This window comes from Phaethon aethereus, assembly GCF_964289735.1.
Source record: "Phaethon aethereus genome assembly, chromosome: 4".
Classification (NCBI taxonomy): domain Eukaryota; kingdom Metazoa; phylum Chordata; class Aves; order Phaethontiformes; family Phaethontidae; genus Phaethon; species Phaethon aethereus.
Window position 1 is genome coordinate 83,548,792 of NC_138578.1, and position 26,561 is coordinate 83,575,352.

Sequence of the window (26,561 nt, forward strand, 5' to 3'; positions counted from 1 at the left end):
TCTGGGAGCATTCATTGTTAAATGCCTCCACTAAGAAATGCTGAGAGGGGTTTGTTTGTTGGGGTTTTTTTGGTTTGGTGTTTTTTGTTTTGTTACACACAAGCTGTAGCTGCACTCACTTTTCACTACAAGCGCTCACATGCTGCCTAACACGCTTCAGACAAGATGAACGGCCACGAGGGTCACATTAAGAGACACATCAGATGCCTCTACGCCTCCGCTGGGGCTGGTACCAGCTGTCGCAGGGCAGCGCTTTACGAACAGGGCAGAAGAAACACATTTTGTGGTGTAACAGACCATCAACTTGCCTAATTAAATGAGATCTCAGAGGGTTGACACCAGATAAGATACCAGTTTTCTTCCATTAACACATTCAACCTACCAAACCCAAGTCCCCCCGAGAGAATTTTCCTGCCGGAGATGCCCCAAGTGCCAGGATCCATCCCTGAAGCACCACCAGCCCCACACATCCCCTCCCCACAGCCAGAGATGTCAGACACAGCTGCTGCCCTGAACCAGCTTCCGCAAAGTGGAAGGCAAGATGTCAATGGCCCATTAAAGCAAAAGCAAGTGCAAACGTCACCAAGCAGTATCAGAGAGCTCCAAGAGAGAACCCAGGTGCAGAGGCAATCGGTCCTGGAAGCGCAGGGAACTGGGGTGTGCAGGGAGACGGTCCTGCTGCCCAGCACAGCGCCTGCTTTTAAACAGGGCAAAAACCAGTTTGAAAGGTTAACCTTTTAACTCTAACCACGAACTATGACCCTACAGAACAAAACAAGCAGCAGAGAACAGAGAAACACCCCAGTTTGCCGCCGAAACAAAGTCATCTTTTTATTGTGTTTGAGCCTGGGTTCAAACCCACCAACAGGAAGAAAAATAAAAACAAAACAAAAAAGTATAAATATGAATAAACCCCACACTCGCTGCACCATCTGCCAGCGTTGAAGAGGGCTCAGCTCAGTGCAGCTTCCAGCGGAAGGACGAGGCGAGCCTAAGGGGATCAGTGCTGTGTAGGAAATGTTGGGGCAGGGCACCTCGCAGGAGGTTGTTGCTGCCAAGGCCAAGATTTGACTCTAATTAACCGAGGCCAGTGGTTGCCTGCAAGCCCTCGAAATGACCATCTGGTAAACGGCCCATTAATTAAGCTAGAAAACCTATTCTTTTTCACTTTGCACATTGGAAGAGAGCGCCAGCCCCCATCACGATGCCAACAGGGACCGCAGCCTCAGTGGTTGTGGGGTCTGCCTCGCCCCCGGCCCCGGCCACCAGGCGCAGCATCCACAGTGGAACGGGGGTTCTTGATGGTTTCATCCACAGAGACGATGAGGCAAGCAGCCTCGGATGCCGCCGTCAGCGCATTGATGCGCACGATGGCCGGCTCCCACACACAGGCCTCGAAGTTATCCGCGATGTCCTCGTTGTTCACGTCCACCCCATACCACATACCTCCCTGGTGGGAGAGAAGAGGTAAGAGGGTCTTGTTATAGGGCTGATCAGGGCTTTGGGGCCAGTGCACTGGGAAGCAGACACATGCAAACCTTCAGGGAGAGGCAGAGACTGGACCTTGCTCTATGAAGGGAGAATATTTAAAGGAAAAAAAAAACAAACCAGCAAAAAGCCTTCGTCATCAACTAACAGTGCCAGCAAAGCCCCATAAAATAGGCATGCTCAATTTCAGAAAGAAGCTGTAGAAGCGTTACAGGACTGACTTCCACTCCACTGCTGGCTCACTCCCCTACCCACAGCCCCAGTTTTTGCAGCCCGAGATAGAGCCACTCTTTTCGGGGCATTCCCTCTAACCCCAAAATCATCAGCAGGATGAAATGTGGTGGGTGTGACCCCATAAAGCGTTGGCGGCTTCCAAGAGAAGCCAAGAGGCAATCTCTAAGTGCCCAGATTCGGGGTGCGTATGCACACACACATGTGCTCCGCAAGATCCGAAAGGATTGCAAGCAATCAGGACCTTCAGCTGCAGCTCCTGTGGAAAACAGACAGCTCGGCCAACTTCTATATTCTGACTACTTTAATGTTTAATATAGAAGCCTCCCTCCTGACAAATAATGCATTTTTAAAAAGCAAATCAAAACTCCCAGCTCTGGAAGCCACCCGACAGCTGTGATCAAAGGGAAAGCAGATCATTTCCTTTTATAGAAACCTCCACCAAGCCCACACTTGATCTGAAAACAAAACACTACATTTAATCAAAGAAGACACAAGCCCAACATGGGCTTAGCTGAATTACACTGGATCTGTCAGGCTCAAGGAGGGGGGGGAAAAAAAAAAGAAAAAAAGAAAAAGAAAAAGAAAAAAGGGAAGAAGTCACACAAACTACTGGTTCTGCCTAAGAGCCCTGGGTTCAAAGGTGGGCACCTACCTGCGCATGCTTGGCTCGGAGCTTGTTCAGTATGTTGGTGGCATCAAAGCCAGCGTTGTCGCAGAGCTGGCGGGGAATGATCTCCAGGGCTTTAGCGTAAGCCCCTATCAGCAGCTGCTGCTTGCCTGGAATGGTCCTGGAATAGTCCCGAAGGTATTTGGAAAGCTCCATCTCTATCGCACCACCGCCAGCAACAACCGAGTCGTTCTGAAAGAACAGGGGAAACTCTGGTTCCAGGAAGTGGGAAGGGCAGGAAAGCCTCCTTTCCTGCAAGTGCTGCACGTCAGGGTGATGCAGACACACCAGGCCCAGAGGAATCTACAGCTCAGGCTGCTGCCATCAGGAGTGCCTGCCAGCTTGGCTGGGAGCTTCAGAAACAGGCCAGGAACCTCCAGTGGCAGCTACCAGCAGATCTTTCCAGCTGCGCACAAGATAAAGGAGTGGTGTGGGGAGGCTGTACCAGGGGAAGGGACAGCAGACTGCAGCCCCTGTGCCCTGGGCAAGTTTCCCTTGCGTTTGTGAAGTGTTCAAAACTAAAGGTATTTGCAGCAGCACTTTGCAGCCAAGTTCTGCTATTTTTTTCCCCTCCCTATTTGTTTCAGTAGAGAGATCAGGATGTTCTTTCTAAAAGCAAGAGTTCCAAAAATCTTGACATGTTTCTTCCCCTCAGGGCACTCAGCCTCAAAGCTGTTTTTAACCAGAAAACACCACATTAACACGTTATTATATATAACACAGAAACACCCGCAGTTAGGCAGCACCTATCACGCAGGACCAGCAACTCCACAAGCAGAGCACACATCCACACATGCCTCAGACTTCTCTTGCAGTGTTCCCAGCCTACCTTCACAGTCAGGGGACACAGTTACCCCTCAGACTGGTCACCAAGAGGGGAAACAAGTGGCTTTAACAGGTGCTGACACGCACGTGAAACCAATCCTGCTACTGAAAATCTATTGAAGATCTAACCAGAAGTCTGCGTTCCCTGTAGGGTGGATGTGTTTACAGAACACACCATAACCCAGTAAGCAGAAGTTATGACTGTACTGAAGAGAAGGCAAAAGCCAGGCATGCCTGAAAAGCAGCTGGCAACACTGCAGAGACAACGCTGCTTTGGCCACGGAACAGCACTTGAGTTAATCAATCAGATGCTGCCCGTCTGCGCACTCCACTCTACTGGCTGAACGCTCCCAGTCTCTCCACAGAGACCTCAGCCAAATGCTGGTGTGTGAAAAGGTTTCTAGAAGGAGTTACAGCTGTGCCAGGTCCAATCAACAATGTCAATGCCAATCGAGTGAGGAGGTATCTCTGCTGGTCCTTACCTTGATTGCTCTCCTGACTATCATGATGGCATCGTGAAGGGACCGTTCCGTCTCTTCCATGAACTGCTCTGCACCCCCTCGCAGGATTATCGTGCAAGTCTTTGCCTTCGGGCAGCCTGTGAAGAAGTTATACCTGCCAATGGCACAACACAGGAAGGGTTAAGGTGATGGAGAAGCAGTGATGCTGCTGAACAGGCTTTGCACCAGATACAGCAGTACAGAAAGAGAGAAGCTCTTTACAAGCCAGATGCATGACTGAAACCGTTTCACTCTACGCAGTGCCCCAGCAGATTTGGAGCTAAGGAGCAGAGCCAGGCGATATACGAGTGAAGTTCAAGCTGACCCAGGAAAATCTACTCTGTTCCTGTTGCTAAGGCTTTGTGCTAAACCAGTGCTCCCATTTTCAGTTGGCAGGAGCACAGCAGATGTTAGCAGTCAGCCCCAAAGAGGATTTCTCCTCTAGCAATGGGAAGAACCCCCTTATATAGCACTCAACTTCATTTGCTCTGAGGCTGAAGTGGCACCATGGGCTATCAGACAAGTGTCACAACAGACCCCAAAAGGCATCACTTTTAAGTTGTGAGTGAAAGAGTACCACCATGCCTTCTACATGGCATTGGGGAACAAACACATATATTTAAAAGCATATAAAAGAGGTAAGATTTAGATGAAAGCTTACTCCTGCCCCCTCCCTCAGTCTCATAAAACACAGCAGTAACACAATCTTGTTTTCACACCATCACCTTGAGATGCTCAAACCTGCCAACACTCAGACTAACTTTTCAAACTAATACTACAGTGCTTAGACAGGACTACAGGTTCACAGCTGCCGTATATACCTCTCTCCTCCAATCTGAGTCTCCTCAAAGAGTTCGCATCGGCCCAGAACATCATCCGACAGGGCATTGACACTAGTCTGAATAGAACCGCCGCAGGCCTGCACGGAAAAAAGAGATAAAGCATGGCATTACCAACACTGACAAAAAAGACAAATTTGCCCAGCAGGTTCCCACTCTTCAGAGACAGCCTGGCCTTTTAGCTGATGCAAAACCATCTTGCAGGCCAGATTCAGGGAAAAACCTTCTACCTTCCTCCCATCTCATTCATCTAGGCAGGCTACTAACATCAGAAATAATCCTCGACAGCGAAATAAGATTATGCTTCTTCTAAGTGCTGACTCACAGGCTCTAGAGTCCAGCAACTACACAAAGAAAGCTTAGGAAAAAACCACTCACAATGGAACAGGGAGAATAAACCTCTACCAGTGCAATGTACAGACCCTAATACACAAAAACATCAGAGAAACAAAAAAAGCAGTGCAAATGCAATTAGTGTGCCATTGCTCATTCCATCAAGGAACACCTTTGTCAGTATATGGCAACTTTACATAATAGCCACATTGGCAAAAAAAAGATGCGGTTTTGATTTTAAATCTTTGTAAGAAACAGCGTGTTCAGTCACCAATTGCTGCCCTGTTTTGGGAATGACCAGCTTGGCACTGTTAAAACTAAACCAAAAGTCTTTATTCTGAAACAAGGCAGCTCACCATCATAGTTCGCTTGAGATCTTCTTCCGGAACACGGCCAGCACAAAACATGTCTCTATCCGCAAAGTACTGAGTAGCCACATCACCAATAGGAAGTTTGGACAGGACAACTTTGGCTCCTGACTTGTGGATTTTGTCTAGTTTGTCATACAAGATGTTCCACTCAGCATCCACAATGGCCTGGTAATCCTAGCAGGGACAAGAGAGAAAGGGACAAGTGCTCACGTTACAAAGGGTTGCAAACGCCATCCCGCAGCGCCTGTAAAGGGAAAGCTCGTCTAAAACAAAGGCAGCAGTGACGCTGCACAGCCCCAGCAGACAACTGCTTTCTAAGACTCAGAGGTGATTTTAGGTCACTCCATTTTAGGACAACAGCCATGTCTGTTAAAATGCTTCCAGCAGCAGAACTGAGTCAATTAAGGGGTTGGATGAACTGACAGAGGGGCAGTGACAGCTCAATAGAGCTCAAGGAGGAAGAAGGGCTTACACTGATGTCCAAGAGGTGTTTACAGAACTGTCCACGGTTGTTGGAGTGCAGTGACTAAGTATCTACTGCAGAGAGAAAAAACACAGATCCTGAGAAACCTCATGCTCTACCAGCGTGCCTAGGCTTCACAAGCCTGTTGTGCTCTAGCTGCCAGTGAGACACAGCCACAGGCAGCTGGGAAAGCTCACAACAGCACGCAGCAGCCAACTACACAGAAAAGACCATCATGTTCACGACAGCAGAGGGGAACTTTAAGGAAACAATTACTGAGATCAGTGGGGCCAAGACCCCAAAAGCAAAGCACCCAGAGATGTTTAGATACCACAATTATGCAGGAACCAAGTGCATGCAACGTTGCAGTACTTTCCAAGAAGGTGGCAGAGAAGGACCACGTTTCATAAAGGTATTTTCACAAGATGGAAAGAGAACTACTGTCCAAACGACTACCTTGTCTGCTTGAATATGCAGAGTCTTTTCCAGCATTTAAAGCACTGCTTAATAAGCCTTCCCTGGAAGGCCAGTTCTTAGGCATAAAGAAGTTGCTGCACAGCTGTCAACTTACCACAGCACAGCTGAGGCACAATGACCGAGCAGAAACATGCCCTAAGCCTGCTCTAATTCAAAGTCTGCCATACCCTTCTCCCAAAGGAGGCAGCATAACCCAGCAGCTATTTTCAGGGCAGGGAAAGGATATGCAGAAGGCAATCCCATTTATCCTGCTGATTCTCAAGCAACCACCACGTCTTGCGGGCATGAGGAAGTGAGACAGGCTCCCCTTTCGGCTCTTACCTCCACTGTGTTTACTCTGACTTCGGCATTGTCCTTCTCAGCTTTGAGCTCCAGCTCCACATTCAGCAAGGCTATCTTGGGAGACTGATACTTCTTGGGCTGCATTTCAAACCCAGCATAAGAGAATGTCTTCTTAAAGGCAACTCCGGCCACCAGCTGAGAGTCCTTGAAGACAGGGATTTGCGTTAGGCTCAGCCTCCCAAGGTTTTCTCAACAGGGTTAATAACTCCCACAGGAGACACCCTGCTTTCAAAGTCCTCATTTACACAGCACTCACTAACAGCCGTCTCCTTTGATTAACCCACTTTTAAAGAAGCAGCAAATATTTTCTTCTCACCATTCACAAAACCAGCTTCTATCACTTCCTTTCTACCACTCAAGACACCGCAGCAAAAGACACTATACACAGTCTGAAGATCAAGGGATGGAGCAATCTGTTCTCTCTCTTGATGTCCTTCCCATTTCTACCCTTTGAAGGTGTATACTTCTCATCTACAGCCCCACACTCAGGTTTTTGGGGGGGTTTTGTTGCCCTGGTTTGGTTTTCCCAGCTCCATCACCACCTCCGGGATTGTTTTGCAGCAGCACTGCCCTGCCCAACACTGCCCCCTGAAGTGAACTTCTCGACTTCATGGCTGGGAGAGAAATCAGCATCTCAATCTCCTACCCCATGAGTGCCTAACCACACACAGCAGACTTGGCTCTGCCCAGCCACTGAAGCCCAGAGGATCACTGTCCCTCCTAAGCCAGAGCAAGCACAGGCTTTCTCTGTTCTAGCTGACAGGGTGAGATGACCCAGGATCTCTCACAACCCTGAAATGCAGCGTGCTAAATTATTTGTCTCATCCTCATACAGGTCTCCAAGGAGTCTGACAGCAGAATACAAGGGCAAAACAATATGGAGTAGGGAGAACCGCTTTCATCCAGAAGGGGAGACACCACCCTCCCCAGGGGACCAATTTCTGCAAGCCTCAGAATGCCAGCAGGCCCAGACACTACAAAAACAGATGCTGAAACGTTCCTCATTCACTAAATTGGTTGTCTGGGCAAGATAATGGCGTAATTATAATGTCTCTTCTCAATGAAGATGCTCATGCCGAGTGTGTACAGACAGTAACAGCCACAGAATAATAATTCACAGAGACTGCAGCAGGATTTACTTTTCAGCAGAAGCGTCCCAAGCAACAGGCCAAACCTACGCAGGATACAGGCAGGAGCCATCAGGGACACACCAGCTCTCCCACAGCCCAAGAACAACTCCCTGTCACGCGCCTGCATACAAGTCCCGAGCACAACAGGTATTCCAGCCCTGCAGTATAAACCACACAACCCATCAGCCCTGCCCAGCACTACACATCACTATGTCAGCTCCTTCACGTTTTCTTTGCATTTTTCCCAGCCCGGTACTCATGCATACAACCAGGACCGTATGGCTTTTGATTCCAGAAGTAAAAAAGACTTCCAGAACAAAAAAAAAAAATTTCATTTTTTGCAGGGCTATAACTGGAATTTGGATCAGTAACAACATTCACTGCAGAGGGCAGCAAGGTAAGAGTGTATTGGGCTCAAAAAAACAGATTCTCTACCTACAGAAAAGAAATCCAGCCCTACTCACTAAGCTTTTTCCTCACATCAACAGCTTTGTTTCGCTTTGGTAATTCCTTAACAGGCACTATCAAGCCAGGCTGCATTTCTGGTAGAGTCCACCCACCAAAAGGGGCTGCAATCACTGTCTCCTCTCCTTTCAGGACAGAACTTACTTCCAGAGCACCTCCTTGCACCTTCTTTATTCCAATCATTTTGAGTTGTAGCAAGTCATCTAACATCATGACAGCATCTACGACCATTTTGGAAAAAAACTCCTTGCTCTGGGAGATCAGCTTAGAGCTCAGGGCTGTGGCTGCACACTTCTCCAGCAGGCTTCTCTGCTCACTGCAAGAAAGAAAAAACAAGGTGTTGTTCACTTGCCCATTCTTTTCACAGGCTCACTAAACATTGTGCGCAGTATGATTAACCCACTCTGAGGCAAAGATCACCTCTTTTCTATGGATGAGGAAAGCAAGGCACACAGATGTCAAAGCCCAGACTGTCAAAGTACGATTCTCCCTTTCAGAGTCCGCGCATTAGACTAGCACTGACCAGGCTGGTTGGCTCTCAGACACCACAGGCCTGAGCAAAACAGCAGGGCTCATCCAAAGGCAATAAGAAGTTTTTTAGCCCCTCTAAAGGTGGCACATTCTCTAAAATGTTAACACAGGTAACGTATGCTGTAACAGAGTTGATGATGCAAGAGACACCAGGGAAATATGGATCCATCATCCAAGTTACTGCTGACCATGAGAACTACTATGTTTTGGCATCACAGGACAGCAGAAAAGATACAGCTCATTTTGGTTTAAGACAGTTATGCAGTTCAACTTGAACTTTTACTGCAGGTATTAGTAAGGCCACATCATGCAGACAAGAGCTTAAAATCCAGGGAGAAAATGAACTCTAGTATTCTCACCTCAGTCAAGGGGATCATTTCCTTACTGCTATTAGCTATCTAACTTCATGTATTCAACAGCTAAAAAGTGGTCTGATTTTCAGAGAAGCACTGAGCGTTTAGCACTGCCACTGATTACAGGAAAAGCTGCAAGCCTCCATCACCACTGGAAAAAAGAAAATCAGGCCATTTATTTTGGTACCTAGCTTCCTCCATGTGCGCTGGAAGACACTGGCCTACATATTTCGCTGCAGCCCAAGTGAGAGCACGGCATCTCCCCGGGAGGAGCAGGAAACTCCGAAAGCTCAAGAATAACCCCAGTGTGGGGCCACAGCTGTTCAGCCTGACCTCGAAACTTCAGCCAAGGCCACAGCAGAAGTCAGAAACGTCCTCGCACCAGCTAACTGAAGCCCAGCTACACAACCGGGTCATCTGTAAGGGAAACTTACTCTTTATCTTCCTTTTTCACTGCAACAGCAATGTCTTTGATCTTGTTTACAGCCTGTCAAAACACAAGCCAACAGCTGGATTAATGATTCATGCTTGCAAGCTGATCAAATCTCCAACTTTTCTCTTTCTATTTGACATTACCTTTTATTTCCTACTTCAGCATCACTGAAGTTTCAAGCATTTAAGCTATTCCACCCCTTCCAGCACAGTAATTCTATGGAACACACCAACCTAAGTTCAAGAGGATCAGGAAGAGGCTCAGAGCAACTCCACTGCTTTCGGCAGAGATCTGGGGAACCAAAGGGCTACTGAGGGAGTTAGCCTGTACCTTCTCTGGAAGTTAACAGGACCGATGTGTTTCACGAGACGTAAGGTTTACCAAGGAGTAGCAGCGATCAGGAGAATGGGAAATTTATTTTACCACTTACTTCTTCCTTGGACCAAAACCAAAGGAAGTGACAGCACTCCAGAGGTACTAGCTGGTAATAACAGCTCCCTGACACCAGAAAAGGCAGCTGATGTTTGCAGTAAGACATCATGAGATCACTACTGTCACTGTCTACGCCCATTCATTACTGCCTTTTGCCTGGAAGCACGTTATTTTTCCTCTTTGGCACAGAACTCATCTCCCCAGACGCTGTGGTGGATCCAAATACACCCCTCAGCTCTGCAAGCAGCAGCTGAGCCCTACTTCAGCTATGAGTAGCGCTGTCTTACCAGCTGTGTTGCTGTGCGGAAGGCACGGATGATGATTTGAGGATGGAGGCCTTCCTCCACGTAGGGCTTCACTTGTTTCAGGAACTCAGCAGCGAGCAGAGTTACGGATGTGGTACCATCACCAACCTGCATGGAGAGGAAACGCTCTCTGTGATCCACACACTGCAGAGCCACTGTGATAGCAGCTTCAAAACCATGGAAGGGCTTCCAGAGGAAATCAGATTCCGTAATTTTCTCTGCTCACAGATTTGTGGCTGGATTCTTTAATGATTAAGTAGGGCTGGGTTCAGACTACATCTCGTTGGAGGGTGAAGTCTCATTTCCCAGTCACCTATATTCGTGAAATGTGAACTTTGTATCTTTGAAGTTTCAAAACACCCCCATCAGATCTAGCTGAAACAGTATAAAAGATTTGGAAGTTATCACAGAAGAGAAGGCATCAATAAAGAAACCAGAAGGAATGCCAGCACTCCGTGAGCAATCCCCACCCCTTAACACAAAGCCCACAGAACCACCGATGCTAGCAAGTTTGCTGCTGCACGTTATGCTTCTGAGCACAGCCAGGTTACCCTCCTACCTCTGCGTCTTGAGACTTGGCGATGTCCACTAACGTCTTCGCAGCCGGATGGACAACATCAAGGAGCTTCAGGATGGTGGCACCATCGTTAGAGATCGTGGCTTTGCCTAGGATTGATGTAGAAAAGGAAGTCAAGCTCGACTGCAGTGAGAAAAGCCTTTGTCACTGTAAAAGGGTGACATGCAAGGGAGGTTTTCAGAGCTCAGAGAGACATTAATACAATAGCAATTCACACCAGCCAGTCTCACTGTGCTTCACCATTTCACCTTTTGGGGTCAAACATGGCCCCAAGCCATTATCATGATACAGTGTTCCCCAATCAAGCCCCGACCCAGCACCATTGTGAGTTTTGTCATGTCTAAACAACCACAGGCTCTCATCCCCAATTTCCACTTAAAAGTCATTTTCTTCAGCCAAATGATTGGGTTTTTTCCCTCCTGTGTCATTTGCCATGTGATCACCACGGTATTTTAATACACTCCTACAGCCAGATACACAACTATAAACTGGCCGAAGAGGAAAGTGAAGAACAGCTGTTTCACAGAGTGTATCTCAGCAGGTGCCTCCATTCCATATTAACAGCATCTTTTTAGTCCATTTTTGGAGCAGATAAAGTGAATTTAGTCTGAGTGCAGAACAACCCTTCACACCAATTAATAGGGGCTTTAAATCAATTTCCCTCCTACTTCTCAATAGCCTCCCCACAGATAAAAACAGATATTCTAGTCTGAAACTCATGTGAAGAAAGACAAGAGAAAGAGATCAATCATATTGGTTATTAGGTAAATTTAAATCCAATTACCCATTTTAATAAGAGTTATTACAGTTCCTACTTGTAAAAACTACTTAAAGACAATACTAAGACCTTCCACCCCACCCTTCAGTAGCAGCAATAAAAAAAAAAAAAAACAAACCCAAACAGTATATTAGTTTGGTGACTTCACAGAAGTCTTTTCAGACTGGGAGCAAGTCTCATCCCTAAATCACACCAAAAAAACCCAGCCCAGTAACATGCATTGAACTCAGGCTCAGCCACAACAAGTGCTGAGTAACTCCATACATATTATGAGCCTCATTTGAAATAATAAATAAATAGAGCTGGTCAGGGATAACTGTAGACCAGGTTCAAGACACACTTTCTCCTTCCTGGCATGGACTTTTTTGTATCTAGTCCCACTAACCCTGGATCTACCCAATTTCACAACAAAGACCACGGCTGCCTTACTCAGGCGAGTAGGCAGCAAACAGGTAGTGCCTCAGGTAGGTCTGACAATTCTCTTCAACAGCAGAGACCAGAGTCAAGGTGTTAAACTGAACACTGAGACAGAGGCTGATCCTCTATTGTGAGAGTTACATTTAGTATGGGGTGAGGAAGTTGAAGTCTGCATATATGCAAATACTGGTTTTAACTGATATGAAGATATGAGTAAATATGCACGCTGCCAGCAAGCACTGCACTTGGAGATAATTTCTACATGGCTGTGAGAGGCCACTGCTCGGTGCTTACCCCGGTCATCCACAATGAGCTTGTCCATGCCCCGAGGTCCCAGGGTAGTACGCACAGCTTCTGCGATAACCTGGCAGGCATTGATGTTGCTGACGAGCTGGGGGATCCCCTGCGAGGTGTCCGTCCCCTCCTTCAGCAGGATAACTGGTGTTGGCTGAAGAGAGAATCCACAACAGAGCTGTTACTCCAATCCCAACAGCCTGTGGACAACCTGGAGCTAACTCCTCACACAGCCCAGCAAGCTACCACCAGGCAAAAAGGCCGAGATCAAAACCTGCAGCCTCCTTGAAGTTTCTCTGTCTTCACACTGGCTTTCCATCTCCCACTGCTCCCACAGTGTAACTGGAATTCACCCAACTGCCTCCAGGGAGGAGCTCTGGGACCATACGGCAACTGTCCCCAAAAGTGGGCTTCATCTGTACAGCACAGGTCAGCTAAGCCCTGGTTTTGATGCTAGACTGGAGAAGTAATTACTGAGACAGGAGGGAACTGCACGAGTGTTGCAACGGTGTCAGTGATTTTTTTATTACAGTGCCAGCAAGATGTTCAGCAGAACAGGCACAACAGCCCCTTTCCCCATCACATCTCAAATCAAAGTCCAAGCTGAAAGATGCTTTCACAGAAAGGGCATGGTAGATGAACACAACTTAAGTGATTATACCTGCCTGACAATAAACTGTGCTGGAGAAAGCTTAGAGGATACCACGGGCCACAGCAGACAAGGGCTTCTCACTGCTCTGGGAGTGTGCCAGCCCTTTTCGGAAAGCAAGCCAAACGTGCCTTACAGGCAAAGCTCAAACAAAGTCTAAACACGGCCAAAGTTTGTGAGGCAACCAACTTTAAACAGCCACCTGCAGGCAGAGAGCAAAACTATACTACAACTGTTGCACTGAAGAGCGACAAGGCTGAGGGGCTGATATACGAGTAGAAGACTGCAAGTACCACAGTCAGGCCTCCCTAAGTCCTGTAAAGATCTTGTGGAACAAAACGTACCGAGTTCTTCCATACCCACTAGAGCAGAGATCCCAACGGAAAAGAAACCCTCGTGTCCCAGAGAAAATGGGTGCAGGGGCAGACACACCGCCCTTGTGCTGCAGCCGGCCTGTTCCTGAGGAACAGCACCAGGGCTCAGAGCTGGGGAGCGCCGGGGTCGAAGGGGACCCGCCGCCGGGGAGGAGGGAGCCGGGCCGTGCGGCCAAGGGCGACGCAGCCCGGGCTACGGGGAGCGTCACGCACCGGGGGGCATGACTACAACTCCCAGCACGCACCGCTCCTACCGAACCCCTCCCGACCCAGCCGGCGGCCCTCAGGAGCCCAGCGGGAACCAGGGTCCGACTTGCCCCTCACGCCCCGGGTAGCGGCAGGCCTCTGCGGCCGGGCGGCCTCCGCCATTCCCGCCCCACCGCCGGCCCGAACGCGCACCGATCCCGCCACAGCCCCGCCAAACATGGCCCCTAGGGGGCGGCGGAGGCCAAACAGGCCGGCTCCGGGCAGCGGTGCGCGGCGACGGGGAGGATGGCCACGGATGACACTCACCATCATCCCGGCGGCTCCCCTTGCTGCAGCCACCCCCTCCTCAGACAGACCCCGCCCCACAATGCACTGCGCCCGCCGAGAAGCTTCCCCTGGGCGGAAGGGGAAGCGCGCATGGCTAGGCGACCGCTTCCGGCCGCCCTCTATGGTACGGGCGGACAGAGTGGCCCCAGCGAGGTGCCTTTCCTTTCTGAACGGCCATAGAGAGTCAGAGAGGCCCGGTAGGGCGGCTCACTCTTTCTCAGGGGATGGAGCGAGCACACGGCCTGGAGCAAATAGGGCTGGCGGGTGGAGCTTTATTTGGCAGGGCTGGTGACGGGTCACCGAGCTGACAGGGACCGAGGGCGCAGCCCCGGCCCTTGGCCGCGCAGGCCTCCGCGCCGGCCCTCCCCGTTATCTCAGGAGATTGATGGCTGCGTCGGCCAATAGGAAGGGCGGATCGTTGAGCGCCGCCAATGGGAGCAGGGCGGAGGCGGGCGAAGCGGCTGGCGGCGCCGGGCGCAACCATGCTTCGCCGCTCGCTCTGGCTCTGCCTCTGCCTCTGCTCCTGCCCGGCCCGCGGTGAGTGCGACCGGCCCGCCCGGCCCCGGCGCCCCGCCCCGCCCTGCCCGGCTGCCTTCCCCTGCCGTACATCCCGGTCCGGCTGCCTTTCCGCTGGGTGCCCCGCGATCCGGGTGCATTTCCCCTCCGGGCACCCGGCCCCATCGCATTTCCTCTCCTGCATCCCAGTCCAGGTGCATTTCCCCTTGGTGCACCCCGCCCTAATTGCATTTCTCCCTCCAGCACCTCGTTCTGGGTGCATTTCCACTCCTGCACCCCAGTCTGGGTGCGTTTCCCTTCCATGCACCGCGATCCACGTGCATTTCCCCTCCCTGCACGCCAGTCTGGGTGCATTTCCCCTCCATGCACCCCAACCCCATTGCATTTCCCGATCCATGCACCCCAATCCGGCTGCATTGCTTTTCAGGGTGCCTCAGTCCAAGTGCCTTTCCTCTCCATGCACTTCGGTCAGAGTGCATCTCACCCCTATCCCCTCAGTGGTCCAGCTGCATTTTTGCCTCCCCAGTCCTGGTGCCTTTTCCCCTGTCTCTGTGCTCCTGGGTGCTGGTGTGTCTCCCCTCGCAGGACCCCAGGCTGAACCTGGCATTTTGAGTCCTCGGCTGTGTTGCCCAGGCGGGGCATTGCCGAAGGGTGTGTTCCCTTCAGCGTGGTGCAGTTCAGGAGCAGTAGTTGGGTATTTTCCTTTTTTCAAGAATTTTCCCATTTGTTTTCTCTGCCTCTCGCCTCTCTCCATGCACACCCAGGTTTGCGCATCCATGAATACTTGTATTTTCAAGTGCTGAGCCCTGGAGACATCCGCTACATCTTCACCGCCACTCCAGCCAAGGATTTTGGTGGCGTGTTTGTAAGTATTAAGAACTGAATTGGTCTCGGGTTCCCCCATCCCAATATTTCTCCATTGCGGGGCCCAGTGATTTGAAGCCTTTTGTAAAAATGGAGCTAATTGGTCTTCCCTGAGCCTTACCTTAGGAAGCAGGCACATGCTGGTCCCTGCCTTCAGCCTCAGCAGGCTTTCGGAGGGGCAGTTTGGCCCCACACATGTTCAAGGGAGCACATGCCCCACTCTTTCCTTCTCCAAGAACTGAGACAGGCACAGCCGTGTCCTAGGAGGGCTGGCTGGGCTCCCAGAGGAATGGCAGAGATAAACCATCTGGTCTACAGATGTGAGACCTTTCCCTGAATAAACTTGGGGTCGGGATGGGGCTGCAGGAGCAGATTTGCTAGGATATATGTGGAAAAGGGGCAACCAGCATCCCTGCACCTGGGAACCCTAAATCTCCCCAAAAACACACCCTGCAGGGGGATGAGTGGGGCAGAGGACAGCGGGGATGGCTCCGATCCCGCCTGACTCACCCCTGCTTGTTTTCTTCTCGGAGAACACAAGGTACGACCAGATCCACCTGGTCCCAGCGGATCCTCCTGAAGCCTGCGGAGAGCTGAATAATGGTGTCTTCATCCAGGACCAGATTGCCTTGGTGGAGAGGGGGTACGTCTAGCATCACGGGAGCTGTTGCGGGCCCTGGGGCAGGAGGGGCGCTGCCCACACCGCAGAGGGTGACAGTGCCATGGCCTCTTTTTATCATCACCTCCAGCTTCTTCCCATGACTTATCCCACATGGGTCTACAAGGAAAATGTGAGGGTGCTCCTACCCCAGTGCGTTTCATGTTGGTTTTCTTAGAAAACAGCCTGCGCTAAGTTGGAAGAAGCCCTATTTTATTTTATTTTTTCTTAGGAGAAACTGGCAGAGTGTGGGCAGCTTGTGCCTAAAATACAGACTCAAAGAGGAGCAGGGTCTGGGGGAAGCACAGGGCCAGGGAGATTGTCCCTGGTTTGGGTGTTTCCAAGCAAGCTCTGGCACTTGCAGGCTTCGCACCTGCCGAGGCTCTGCCTGCAGCCACCAGAGATTTGTCACTCTCTGCCCCAGAGGTTGCTCGTTCCTGTCAAAGACACGTGTGATCCAGGAGCACGGCGGACGGGCAGTGATCATCGCAGATAACGCCTACGATAACGACAGCTTCTACATCGAGATGATCCAGGACAGCACCAGGCGGACAGCCGACATCCCTGCACTCTTCCTGCTGGGCAGGGATGGGTAGGTGTCTTGGCCAAGAGACATCTGATCTTCCCAAGTCTGGAGCATCTCATGGGGAGGGCCAAGAGACAGGGAGGTCCCAGGGATCAGCATGTCCCACGTGGGCTTGCTGTGCTAGATTTTTAGTGGATTCAGTCGCAATTAATCTGCAGAGTTTCTCTTTGAGCCGGTTTGTGGTTTACGCTCATGTTTGGGCTCCACTCTCCCAACTCGGGCGGCTCACATCACCTCTTTATCCTTCCAGGTACATGATCAGACGCTCTCTGGAGCAGCACGGACTCCCCTGGGCCGTAATCTCCATTCCCGTCAACGTCACCAGCATCCCCACATACGAAATGATGCAGCCCCCCTGGACCTTCTGGTAGCAACAGGAGGCTGCGGCGGATCGAGGACTTCTCGGTGGATCCCAGGAGCTGACCCCAGGGATTCGAGGAAAGGGTCCCGATGCGCTCCAGAGATCCCACCGGCCTCGCTGGATTCAGCAACAAGATCTTTCCACTGCCACCGGCGTGTGGCTGAAGGGCAAACACCAGCATCCGCAGTGGGAACCTTGAGCCTGGTACCGAGTGCCCTTTGTAGTGACTTTCTGGGGGGCGAGGTGATGGCCCAGAGCAAGCCAGCACTTCCCCGAGCAGCATCTTAACGATGTATAAGATGCCACCAGTCATTTGTGCTGCTGGTTGAGGGATGCAGTATTACGTGGATAAAGTTTGGCAGGGAATGGGAGGGAGAGTGAGATACAGGCTTGGTCTGTACTAGCAGGGCTCGCCCAACATCTGTATATTTTTGTCTGAGCTAATGAAGTCTAAACAAGTTTTAGAGAAAGGGGAGTTTCTCTTTTTTGCCATCAGCCAGGGGATGAAGAGACAAATCTCATCCCTTAATGATGTTTTTCCTAGTAAACTTCCCAGGGTGCCTCCTGCAGCTGGGGCAGGGCTCACGTCAGACCCCTGCGCAGCACGATTCAGCCCTACACTGAGGCAGAAGCAGCCTCAGGGGACAGCATCGCCTCTGGCATCTGTCCCCAAGGGTGGGCTGGTTGCAGACCCAGAGCCCAGACCTCGGTGGGTGTCTGTTCCCTCATCCCCAGACCTCCATGTGACAACCAGCCCCTGGATTGTAACCCTCCACCCTCCAGTTCACAAAAAACACAGCCCCATTCCTCACCAGTCTCGGTTTATTATGAACACTGAAGGGGATGTGACCCTGAGACGGCTGGGGACAAGCAGCGAGGTGCAGGGCTGGCAGTGATGGTCGTGTCAGAGGTGCCCGTCTACAGCGTCGCCTCGGTTCTGCGATCCAGCTGCCACAGGCCTGAAGGAAGCAGCAGGGAAACGGCTCCCCAAAATCCAAGAACGGAGGAAAATACTCAGGGCACATCCCCAACCTGCTGCCTGTCTGTTGCTTGGAGCCGTCTTCTCCCTCCAGCCACGTGGTCTGCAGACAGGGAGACCACGCACACAGCAGCGTGGCCTCGCTGGTCGTTGGCAGCATGGGATGGATGACGACGCTCAGCCACTGCTGACAGCTCCATGGGGTGGATCTGTTAAGCCCGGTGTGAGGAAGCACAGAGCACCATACTGCGTTCCTGGCCGCAGTGGCTCCAGCTTGGGCATATCCTCCTCCTGAAGCAGCCCGCAGCCGGACGGCCCAGCGGGTCGGCTCGCTCTCTGCAAAACCCAAAACGTCTTTGGGTTTTGGGCAGTGACTTTGCTTATGCAACACCATAGCCCATGTCAGCTCTGGGCTAGCAGCAGCCTGACCATTCCTCCTCCCCAAACAGCCCAGCAATCGCTGCATGGGGCTTTGCATGTGTAAAGGATGGGGTCGAAGTGGGGGGCAGGTGCCTGCCAGGGTCGGCCCCACTCTTCCTGCTGGACTTGTGCATCTGAGCCACCCGTAAGGTGTCTCTGTCCCACCTGCAAAATCGTTTTGCCCCTTGCTGCTCACCGAGCCGAGGCATGGAATGGGAGTAGATACAAGGACCCCAGCTCCTTAGTGTGTAGATAGTGCTAATATAGACGTTAAATAGTACCCCTCGTGCACAAACACAAGTACACACGCACGCACACACGTTCCCCTCGTCCCTGCAGGGTAGGAAAGGACATGCTCCTCCGCATCCACGGCCGGCATGGACACAGCAGAGCAGCCTCATAGGCGGCCACAAGGTGACCGTCATGATGTCCCCAGGGGCTGGCTGGGCACTGTGCTCCTCCAGCCTCCCCTGCAAGCACCAGCCAGCCCCTCCAGGAATCGGGACGCGGCAGGGGGCCAGCGGCTCACAGCCTGTCCTCACAGGGAGGGTGGGGACGGTCTGACACGCACACACACACACACAGCGCACAAGAAGGACAGGCAGGAGCAGGGCCTGCCTCCGGCTCTCCCTCTGCCCCGCTCTGCCAGACCTCCGCACCCGCCACCGGCACGTGGCCTCCCACCCGACCCCACAACACAACCCTGTTTCTAGTATTAAAGCCGCTGCCTCTCGGAGGAACTCCCCGGCCCTTCCCTCTCCCCTCGCCCGGCGCGAGGATCAAACGTCAGTCATCTCATCCTCCAGCTCAGCATCATCCGTCTCCCCTTCGCCTTCCTCCTCTTCGTCCGACGTCACGTCAGCATCGTTGGCTTGCGCTAGGCACTTGGGACACGAGCAGGTAAACAAGTAGTTCTCCCTGGAAGAAAGGAATGAAGAAGGAGAAAAAGCAATGCCATTGAGACAGGCACAACCCCAACACTGCTGCTGGGCAGGGGGTCAGGCACAGAGCAGCCAGGAAGGGGCTAAATACATTAAACCCAGAGGAGCATGCGGGTTCGGTCACGCTGGGCTCAGGTGGGGTAGATAGTCTGAGTGGAGAGGGGGATTGCTCAGCCCTGCAGGGGTGATGGGACATGGGGACAGTGACCATCAGCAGGAACCCCTGCCCTTGAAGGAATGGGAAGGGATGGTGAGGACAGCAAGCGTTTGCAGGAGCCAACTGCAGAGCGGAGCAAGAGAGGGGGTCCAAATCCTCGGTCAAAACTCACATGAAGGGAGAGCAGAGAGCTCCAGCCTCACCCAGAGATGAGTACCCCACGGCCTGTATAGTTCCCCCCTATAGAGCAAAATGCACAAAGCCCAAAAGCACCACATGCTACATGCACACCCCGCCACGAGCATGTCAGCATGCACACCAGCCCATGAGCAGCCACCCACAGGGCCCCGAGGCGGGGATGCAGCCCAAGCTGACTGCCTGGGGGTGCAAAGGGGTTCCACGTCCCCCCAGGTTCCTCCACAAGCAGACCCTACCTGAGTATCTTGTTGCGGCTGTGTCTGCTCCGCTCCCTCTGACAGCAGTCTAAATAACTGATGCAGATTTCCTGTGAGCAGAGAGACAAAACCAGGCTGGGAGCTGCTTCCCACGAACCCAGAGCAGCAAGGATTGTACCAGTCCCTCCGAGAGACAGGCAGAAACATGGGGTCTAGCCCCCCGCTCCGTGGGGACAGGGCATGAATTCCTCTGCCAGGACAATGCACAAGGCAGGAGGTACAAGGCTGGGGTCTATGGGGGATGTAGGGGACACAGGCTGCACCCTGGCAGCAAGAAGCCCTCCTGCAAGGTGCGATACCACCTCACGTTCCTCCGGGCCCCGCTGTCTCACCTCTCCTGCTTCAATGTCCTCCAGAGCAGTCAGATGCAGCAGGAAGTTGTTTTCTGGGAAGGATGTCTCGGCATTGGGGATGCAGCTGTGGTTACCTATGGGGAAGACAGGATGCAGCTGCGAGGGCATCTCCAGAGGAAGGGGAAGGCAGAGGCAGGGTTGGAGACGCCACACAGCCCGTGGGGCTCGTGCCTGCCCTTCTGCATGGCCCGGGCATGTGGGAGCTGGTGCCTCCAGCTGGCAGGGCCATGGCCTTAGCTAAGGGTAAGGCAGCACAATGCTGCAGCCACCCCATCTGCCTCAGGGACACCATCATGACACTCACTCTCCACTCACACTGGGGACTACAAAGTCCAGCAGAATAGGGTGCAGGGCCAGGGCTCTCCATCAGACTCACAAAAAACACTCAGAGAGCAAGCTGTCCTGGATCAACTCGAGGGATGCACAGCACCCTCCCCTGCCTCCAGATGCTGAAGGAAGGATGCACAGGGCTGTACTTCTCCCCAGCTTCCCAGCTCTCCCAGCAGCCAGTCCCCAGGCCCTGCTCGTTCCCACTCTGCCATTAACGCTTCAGAGTTAAAGACGACAGCTCTAGGTGCTGGGACATCCCCTCCTACGTCCCCGCAGCCTGGACACAAAAGGCTCCTTCCCTTAATGGTTTGTTCAGACAAGGTTGGAGATGGTCTCTTTGCTAACTGAGTTCGTGGCTCCCAGAGCCTGTATCGTATCCAAGTCCATCCACACCAGGACTGACCAATTTATAGCTAGGTGAGATGCCAGGAGACATCGAGAGCAGCCAGGCTCCAGGGCAGCACCCGTCCGTTCCATCCCACCCATGGATGGGAAGCATAAACCCCTTTCTCCAGAAGCCTTCAGGAAGAGGTGAGCCAGTCTAGCCCAGGACATCCCCCTCCTCACTATTGGTTTTCTTCCCAGTCCTTGTGTTACTTACAGCAGCTCTGGAGCACGTAGAGACCCGATCCCTCGCAGTTGAGGAACTCTCCTGACTCTGCAGCACAGAGAGGGGGTTAGAGCTTTGTATGGGCCGTTCTGGCTCTTCCACAGGCATAGCTCAGCGCGAGAACGAAGGGATACCCATCAACGCTGAATGCACCCAGCCAGCACTGCTTTGGGGGCTGGGTGTTGGGAGGGTGGTTTCCAAAACACCCTTCCCTCCCCACTGGGAGGGGATGGAGTACATGAAGATTTGCACCCCCAGTTCAAGCGTGTGCTCCCTGGCCTTTCCCTGTACTCACGCAGCTGCATCAGTCAAAAAAGCGATAAACAGGTCTTTGAACGTTTAACGGAGATGGAACTTCTCTGCACAGGATCCCTCCAGATCAGCCCTCCAGCCACCCCAACCTGCCACAGGTCATGCTGCCCACAAACTTGGACTTGCCCTACCCACATAGCAAGCCAAAGGCAGCAGGCATGGCTCGTGTGGACCAGGGGAAGTGGGATCTCCCAGTCCCCAGCAGGAACCCCTCCTAGTCCCCAAATCCCGGGAAGAGTCTCCAGCAGCAGGAACTCCATCAGGTCCTGCAAACACCACTGCCTGACTCTGCCCATGGGCACTTCAGAGCCTCACCCTTCTCGATGTCCTTGTAGAGTTGGTCGATGAAGGCATCCAGCTCCTCCCGCTGCAGCATGGGGAGATCCAGCGCATCGCAAGCGTGCACCCACTGGCTCAGAGAGCTGTCGGGAAGCAGAGGGACACTGTTACAGCCCTGCCGTGCTGCCGGCACATGGTGGGACCTCGCAGGGGGGATCCAAGTGCTAAGCTCAGTGGCTCTGCGTAGCCAAAGTCTGGCAGAGGGATGCGAAAGGGTTGGACACAGCCAAGATGAGGGACTGCTTTTAAGTTTGCCTCTCCATCCCCCTCTCTTACGTCTGAACCCAGCGATTACCCAGGCCATCAAGGATTTACAGACTGTACATCCCCTCCATGCCATATCTCTGCTGCCCTGCAAGGAGCACCCAGAAAGCCCTATTACCTTGTTCCTATGCCTTGGCCATTGGTCCCAACGAGGGCAAAGAGGGATCGAAAGCCGTCTGGAGTGAACCACTGCAGCAGGGAGATGAGAAAGCAGCTGAGCCCAGGCCAGCCTGCGACGGCACCCCACTCTGCAAGCCCCTCACATCCCACAGGGAGCTTTGGGGGAAGCAAGGAATGGGCAGAGTCGCAGGGGAAGCCCTGGCCTTCGAGGCAGACATGATTCAGGGGGGCTGGTGCCAAGCAGAGGGTCCCGCCACACTCCTGGCCTAGTCAGGAGGTGGCTCAACTCACCCTGCTGAGATGTTCGTCGTAAAGGGCTTCGGTGAAGAGCAACCGCAGCAGCTCCAGCTGGCCCTGGCAGGACATGGCAACACCGTCAGGGTGGAGAGACGCCACTGGGAGTCAGACCCAGGCTGATGGCCAAGCCCAGCATGGGCTAGAAGGCTCAGGAGTCAGGCTCCTCGTCCCTCCCTGCAAGGCTGGAGGCTGCCACCCTCAGAGCAGCAAAAGCCACTCATTTCAGTAGCAAAAGCTTCCTACTGAGTAGCTAAGTATCACCCTGTCCTACCCCACAGCAGAAGCATCTCTACCACGGGAATGAGCAGCATGTCCCACTGGAGCACCACAAGCCAAAAGCCCTCTAAGCATCCTGTTCCCTCTCTGCCAGGTCAGGACTAGGATTTCCAGTGTCTCCCATCCCAGCTGTAACAGGCCTCTGCACCCATGGACTCGCAGACACAGGCAGGGAGAGGGCAGGCTCAGGGATTCAACACTATCAGGCTCTTACCTTAAATTTGTCCCCCAGCAGCTTGTGCGCAATCTCCTCTTCTTCGTTCGCCGTCTTACTGCAGAACTGGGAGAAGGCCTTGATCCACCACTCCTTGTCTTTAGCCTGAGAAAGGAATCAAGCAAAGGCATTGCACCAACACCGCTTTCCTCCCCAGCCAGGAGAAAGAGAGGACAGGACAAGCCCCACTGAGCCCAGAGGTATCCAGCCTGCTAGCAAGAACCACCAGAAGCAGTTGCATGGTGGTAATTTATTGTCAGAACAAACACTGAGAAAGCCAGGCCAAAGAAACAAAGCCAAAGGAAAGGTTCAGTTCTTGACTATTTCGGTATGGAAAAAAAGACCTGCTTGGCTCAGGTCATAGGAACCTGCTGTCTCCATGACCAGGGACCACTAAACAGCGTTGAAATCTATCCAAGCAGAACCTTGCCAGTTACTGGAGAAGAGATCAGTCCATAGGAATAACAGCCACAACGGGATGAGGAAACCACACACCGGCAGCTGTGGCTCCAAACTGCAGACGTACCTGTTTGATGGTGGCAACCATCCGGGCCATCAGCATGATGCTGGAAGTCTCTGGTGGATAATGCATGTTCCTGGGGGATAAGAATGAAGAAAAGAGATGAGTAGATCAGTGCTGGTGTGGAAATAAAAAGCTGGAGGGAGGCAGAGGTAGCTGCCACCCATATGACCAGGCCTGCACTCATCCATTACAACAGAGCGGCCAGTGCAGCATCACTGCACGAGGATCCAGCACCGCTCAGGGCGAGGAAAAGCTTGCACCCAACTGCCTGCTTTGAGCATACAAATAATCCCCTACCATCCTGCTAAACTAGAGTCTGGGTCCCATACAAAGCCCAGGCCTGCAGCGAGAGCTGGGGTTTGTGACAAGTTTTGGATCAGGGATGTCGCTTCTCCCCGCTGTGCTCGTTTTGTCATTTGCAAGCAGGGACAGCAATTTATGTACCCACAGGTGTGCTACGAGGAGGATCTCCCAGAGGCTGGAGATCTGCAGGAGCACTATAAAATTGAAGGAGTGAGGGATGCACTGCTCAGTGCTTTGTAGCTCTTTATTGGGAGAAAAATAAGAACTGCTCAGCCGTGCGTCTAAACCCTTGCGCTGCCAACACAAATTCACCTGCTGCCCAACAAGCAGGTAGAGCTGGGCAGCGTCCCATGGCCATCACCACCCTCCAGCCACCCCATGCAGGGATGACGCAAAGCAAGGATGGTCCTCAGCCCTGGTCCCAGGCAGCATCACCCAGCCCAGGAGAGCCACTTCCTCTGCCCATGGAGCAACAGGCAGGTCAGTCCCCTACCTCCATGCTTCCTGCAGCTTGTTGAGGGGGTGTGTGGGGTCATCACGGGACGGGCCAAGGCAGAGGACCTGGTGGTACTGCTCCAAAGCGGCCTGCCTGCATTCAGCGCTGCAGTACATCACCTAGAGCAAGGGGCACAGCGCCTGGCATTGACTACAGCAGCAGGAAAACGGGGTCGTAGGCCCAGCTGTGCCCCCTCCCTGACCATCTGAGCCCCAGCTCTTTAGCCATCGCGACACAGAAGGGAAAGACAGACACCCATCTCGGGGCAGCACAAGTGCCTGGCTAGATGCTGTAAAGGAGTCAGCGACCCCAACAAGGCCACAGTTCCTCCCGGCAGCCCCATACCTGGCACCGGGGACACTGCTGGTGCAGGTCTTTCCGGATGCTGCACTGCTCTGGGTGAGGCAGCACCAAGGAGCTCTTCCCCAGCAGCCGCTGGGCGTTTTCCTCTGCCGTCTCCAAAGCCCGCAGGCAGTGATCACAGGCTGCAGGGAAACAAGACAGACGGATGCCATGGTGAGACCACAGCCTTTGAAAAGGAAAGGGGCCAGTGCCCAGGGCAAAGCAGTGCAACAGGTACCAACACCATCAGAGAAGACCATCTCCAAGCTGGAGGAACCAGTCTCTTACCACTCCCTCCATAGGGAAGACCATTTCTGCTGCAATTTAAACCCCTCAGCCCTCATCTGCTGCCCTGTTAACACTGGCACATGCTTAAGGGCTGTATGATGGCAAGGTTCCCTGTGTCGCTGACCCATGACGGAGCTCAGCAGAGAGCAGGGTCTAGGTAGGACAAAAAAGTTTAAAATCCTGCTTTTACAACCCTCATTTTTTGTTCTGGCACTTCCACAGAACGCTGGCACCTTTGTGGGCTGCACTCTGCGGGGTGGCATGATTGGGATTAGGACCCACTAAAAAACTGGGGTTCCCACACAGATGGTGCCTGATGGTGGCACAGGGTCCTTTCCTTCAGGGCTGATGGAAGTCTCCATCACTCAAAAGACCTCAGCGTTTTCAACTTGTCCACAGTTCGTTTAGGGCAGAGGCAGAAATGAGAGCAGGGGCCACCTTCCTGGCAGTGCTAAGACAAACCCAAACCCTTTCCTTGAAAAACAGGCAGCTCCTTCGGGACGCCGCGGTCACCTCGCCGGGGCTGGTGACAGGGACGTGCCGCCATCGCCGGCCACTCACCTCGGTAGTTGTACAGGGCGTTCCAGAGGAACTGGGATGACACCACTGGCCTCTCCACGAAGACGGTTTCCCCTTTGTGGATGTTCTTGGTGGCGAACAAGCCTTTCCCCTGCCAAAGGAAAGGCGTGGGTCAAAGGGACGCACCCAAAGCCAAAACCCACCCGTGGGCTGAGGGTCTCCCTCCCTCCCCGCCCAGCCTGAGGGGCTTTTACTCCCCTTTCCCACCCAAAATTGGCTCTGCCGCAGCGTGAGGGAAGGGAAGGACCCCCGCAGCAGGGGAGTCCGGCCGGAACTGTCGGGCTCACCTTGGCGCTGCTGATGAACCGCGCCTCTGCAGCGGCCGCGGCCCCGGCCCCGGCCCCGGCCCCGGCCCCGGCCCCGGCGCGGACCCCCGCCACAGCGCCGCACACGTCCCCCGCCGCGGCGGCCATCTTCGGGCGGTGACTTCCCCGCTCTGACCCGCCGGGGGCGGGCAGCGCCTGTTCCTGTTCCTCTTCCTCCTTCTCCTTCTCCTCCGCCCCTCTCACTCGCCGCCCCGCACGAAGATGGCTGCCGACCCCCGCTCCGGGATCCGCGCCCGCCATCGCCTCCCTCAGCGCCGGGCCGGGCGGGGGCTGGCCGCCATCTTAGCCCTCCCTTCAGCCCACCGCCACCTTCCAAAAACCGCCAAAAAGCCCCGAAACGGGGCTGGGCGCTTCCACAGCCAGACAAAAAACAGACATGAGTTCTGCTACCTGTCCTCTATTTATTATTATTATTATTATTATTGTTATTGTTATTGTTATTATTAAACCGTACACCCGGGCGGGGTGGGGGGAATAGGTTTTATATTCCTGTCAGGCGGTAACGCAAGGTCCCCACTCACACGGTGAGGGGACGGTCTCCAGCTGCCCCTGTGTACCCAAAACTGGCCTGACTTTTACCCAAAGAAAACCTTCAAAACACGTTAACGTGGCTCCTGCGCCCTCGCTGCTTCTCGCTCAGTAAGAGTGGGTTTACTAATTTTTGCTAATTTAATTTTACTAAATTTTGGTAAATCGGTAATTTACTAATACGCGTCGGCACCGCCAGCACCCTGTTCAGACGCACTCCCGCTCTTCATCAACCAGGCGGCTGCAGCGGGTTTGGGAATGCGGGGCGAGTTCGTATTCGGGGCGTTTTGGGGTGTTTTGGAGTCACTAGATG

At 53.0% G+C, this 26,561-nt stretch overlaps 3 protein-coding genes across 3 annotated transcripts; 1 reads left to right on the forward strand and 2 right to left on the reverse strand.

Annotated features, from left to right (window-relative positions):
• Positions 1–342: 342 nt before the first annotated feature.
• Positions 343–12,297, reverse strand: CCT7 (chaperonin containing TCP1 subunit 7). Its single transcript, XM_081999145.1, has 11 exons — positions 12,255–12,297; positions 10,748–10,854; positions 10,171–10,296; positions 9,453–9,505; positions 8,279–8,450; positions 6,519–6,683; positions 5,243–5,431; positions 4,536–4,633; positions 3,697–3,829; positions 2,375–2,581; positions 343–1,450 (listed from the first exon to the last, which is right to left on the reverse strand). The coding sequence occupies exons 1-11, from the start codon at positions 12,280–12,282 to the stop codon at positions 1,226–1,228; spliced, it is 1,503 nt and encodes a 500-aa protein (XP_081855271.1). The 5' UTR covers positions 12,283–12,297; the 3' UTR covers positions 343–1,225.
• Positions 12,298–14,293: 1,996 nt separating this feature from the next.
• On the forward strand, positions 14,294–16,806 carry PRADC1 (protease associated domain containing 1; the record flags this gene model as incomplete). The annotated part of the gene is made up of 5 exons (XM_081999305.1): positions 14,294–14,348; positions 15,092–15,192; positions 15,725–15,834; positions 16,274–16,441; positions 16,686–16,806. The coding sequence occupies 5 exons, from the start codon at positions 14,294–14,296 to the stop codon at positions 16,804–16,806; spliced, it is 555 nt and encodes a 184-aa protein (XP_081855431.1).
• Positions 16,807–18,974: 2,168 nt separating this feature from the next.
• Positions 18,975–25,870, reverse strand: SMYD5 (SMYD family member 5; the record flags this gene model as incomplete). The annotated part of the gene is made up of 13 exons (XM_081999388.1): positions 25,682–25,870; positions 25,377–25,485; positions 24,531–24,670; positions 24,183–24,304; positions 23,390–23,459; positions 22,864–22,968; positions 22,368–22,430; positions 22,075–22,145; positions 21,669–21,775; positions 21,033–21,089; positions 20,081–20,175; positions 19,728–19,798; positions 18,975–19,113 (listed from the first exon to the last, which is right to left on the reverse strand). Exons 1-13 carry the CDS (start codon positions 25,805–25,807, stop codon positions 18,975–18,977), a joined length of 1,275 nt encoding a protein of 424 aa, XP_081855514.1. The 5' UTR covers positions 25,808–25,870.
• Positions 25,871–26,561: the final 691 nt, after the last annotated feature.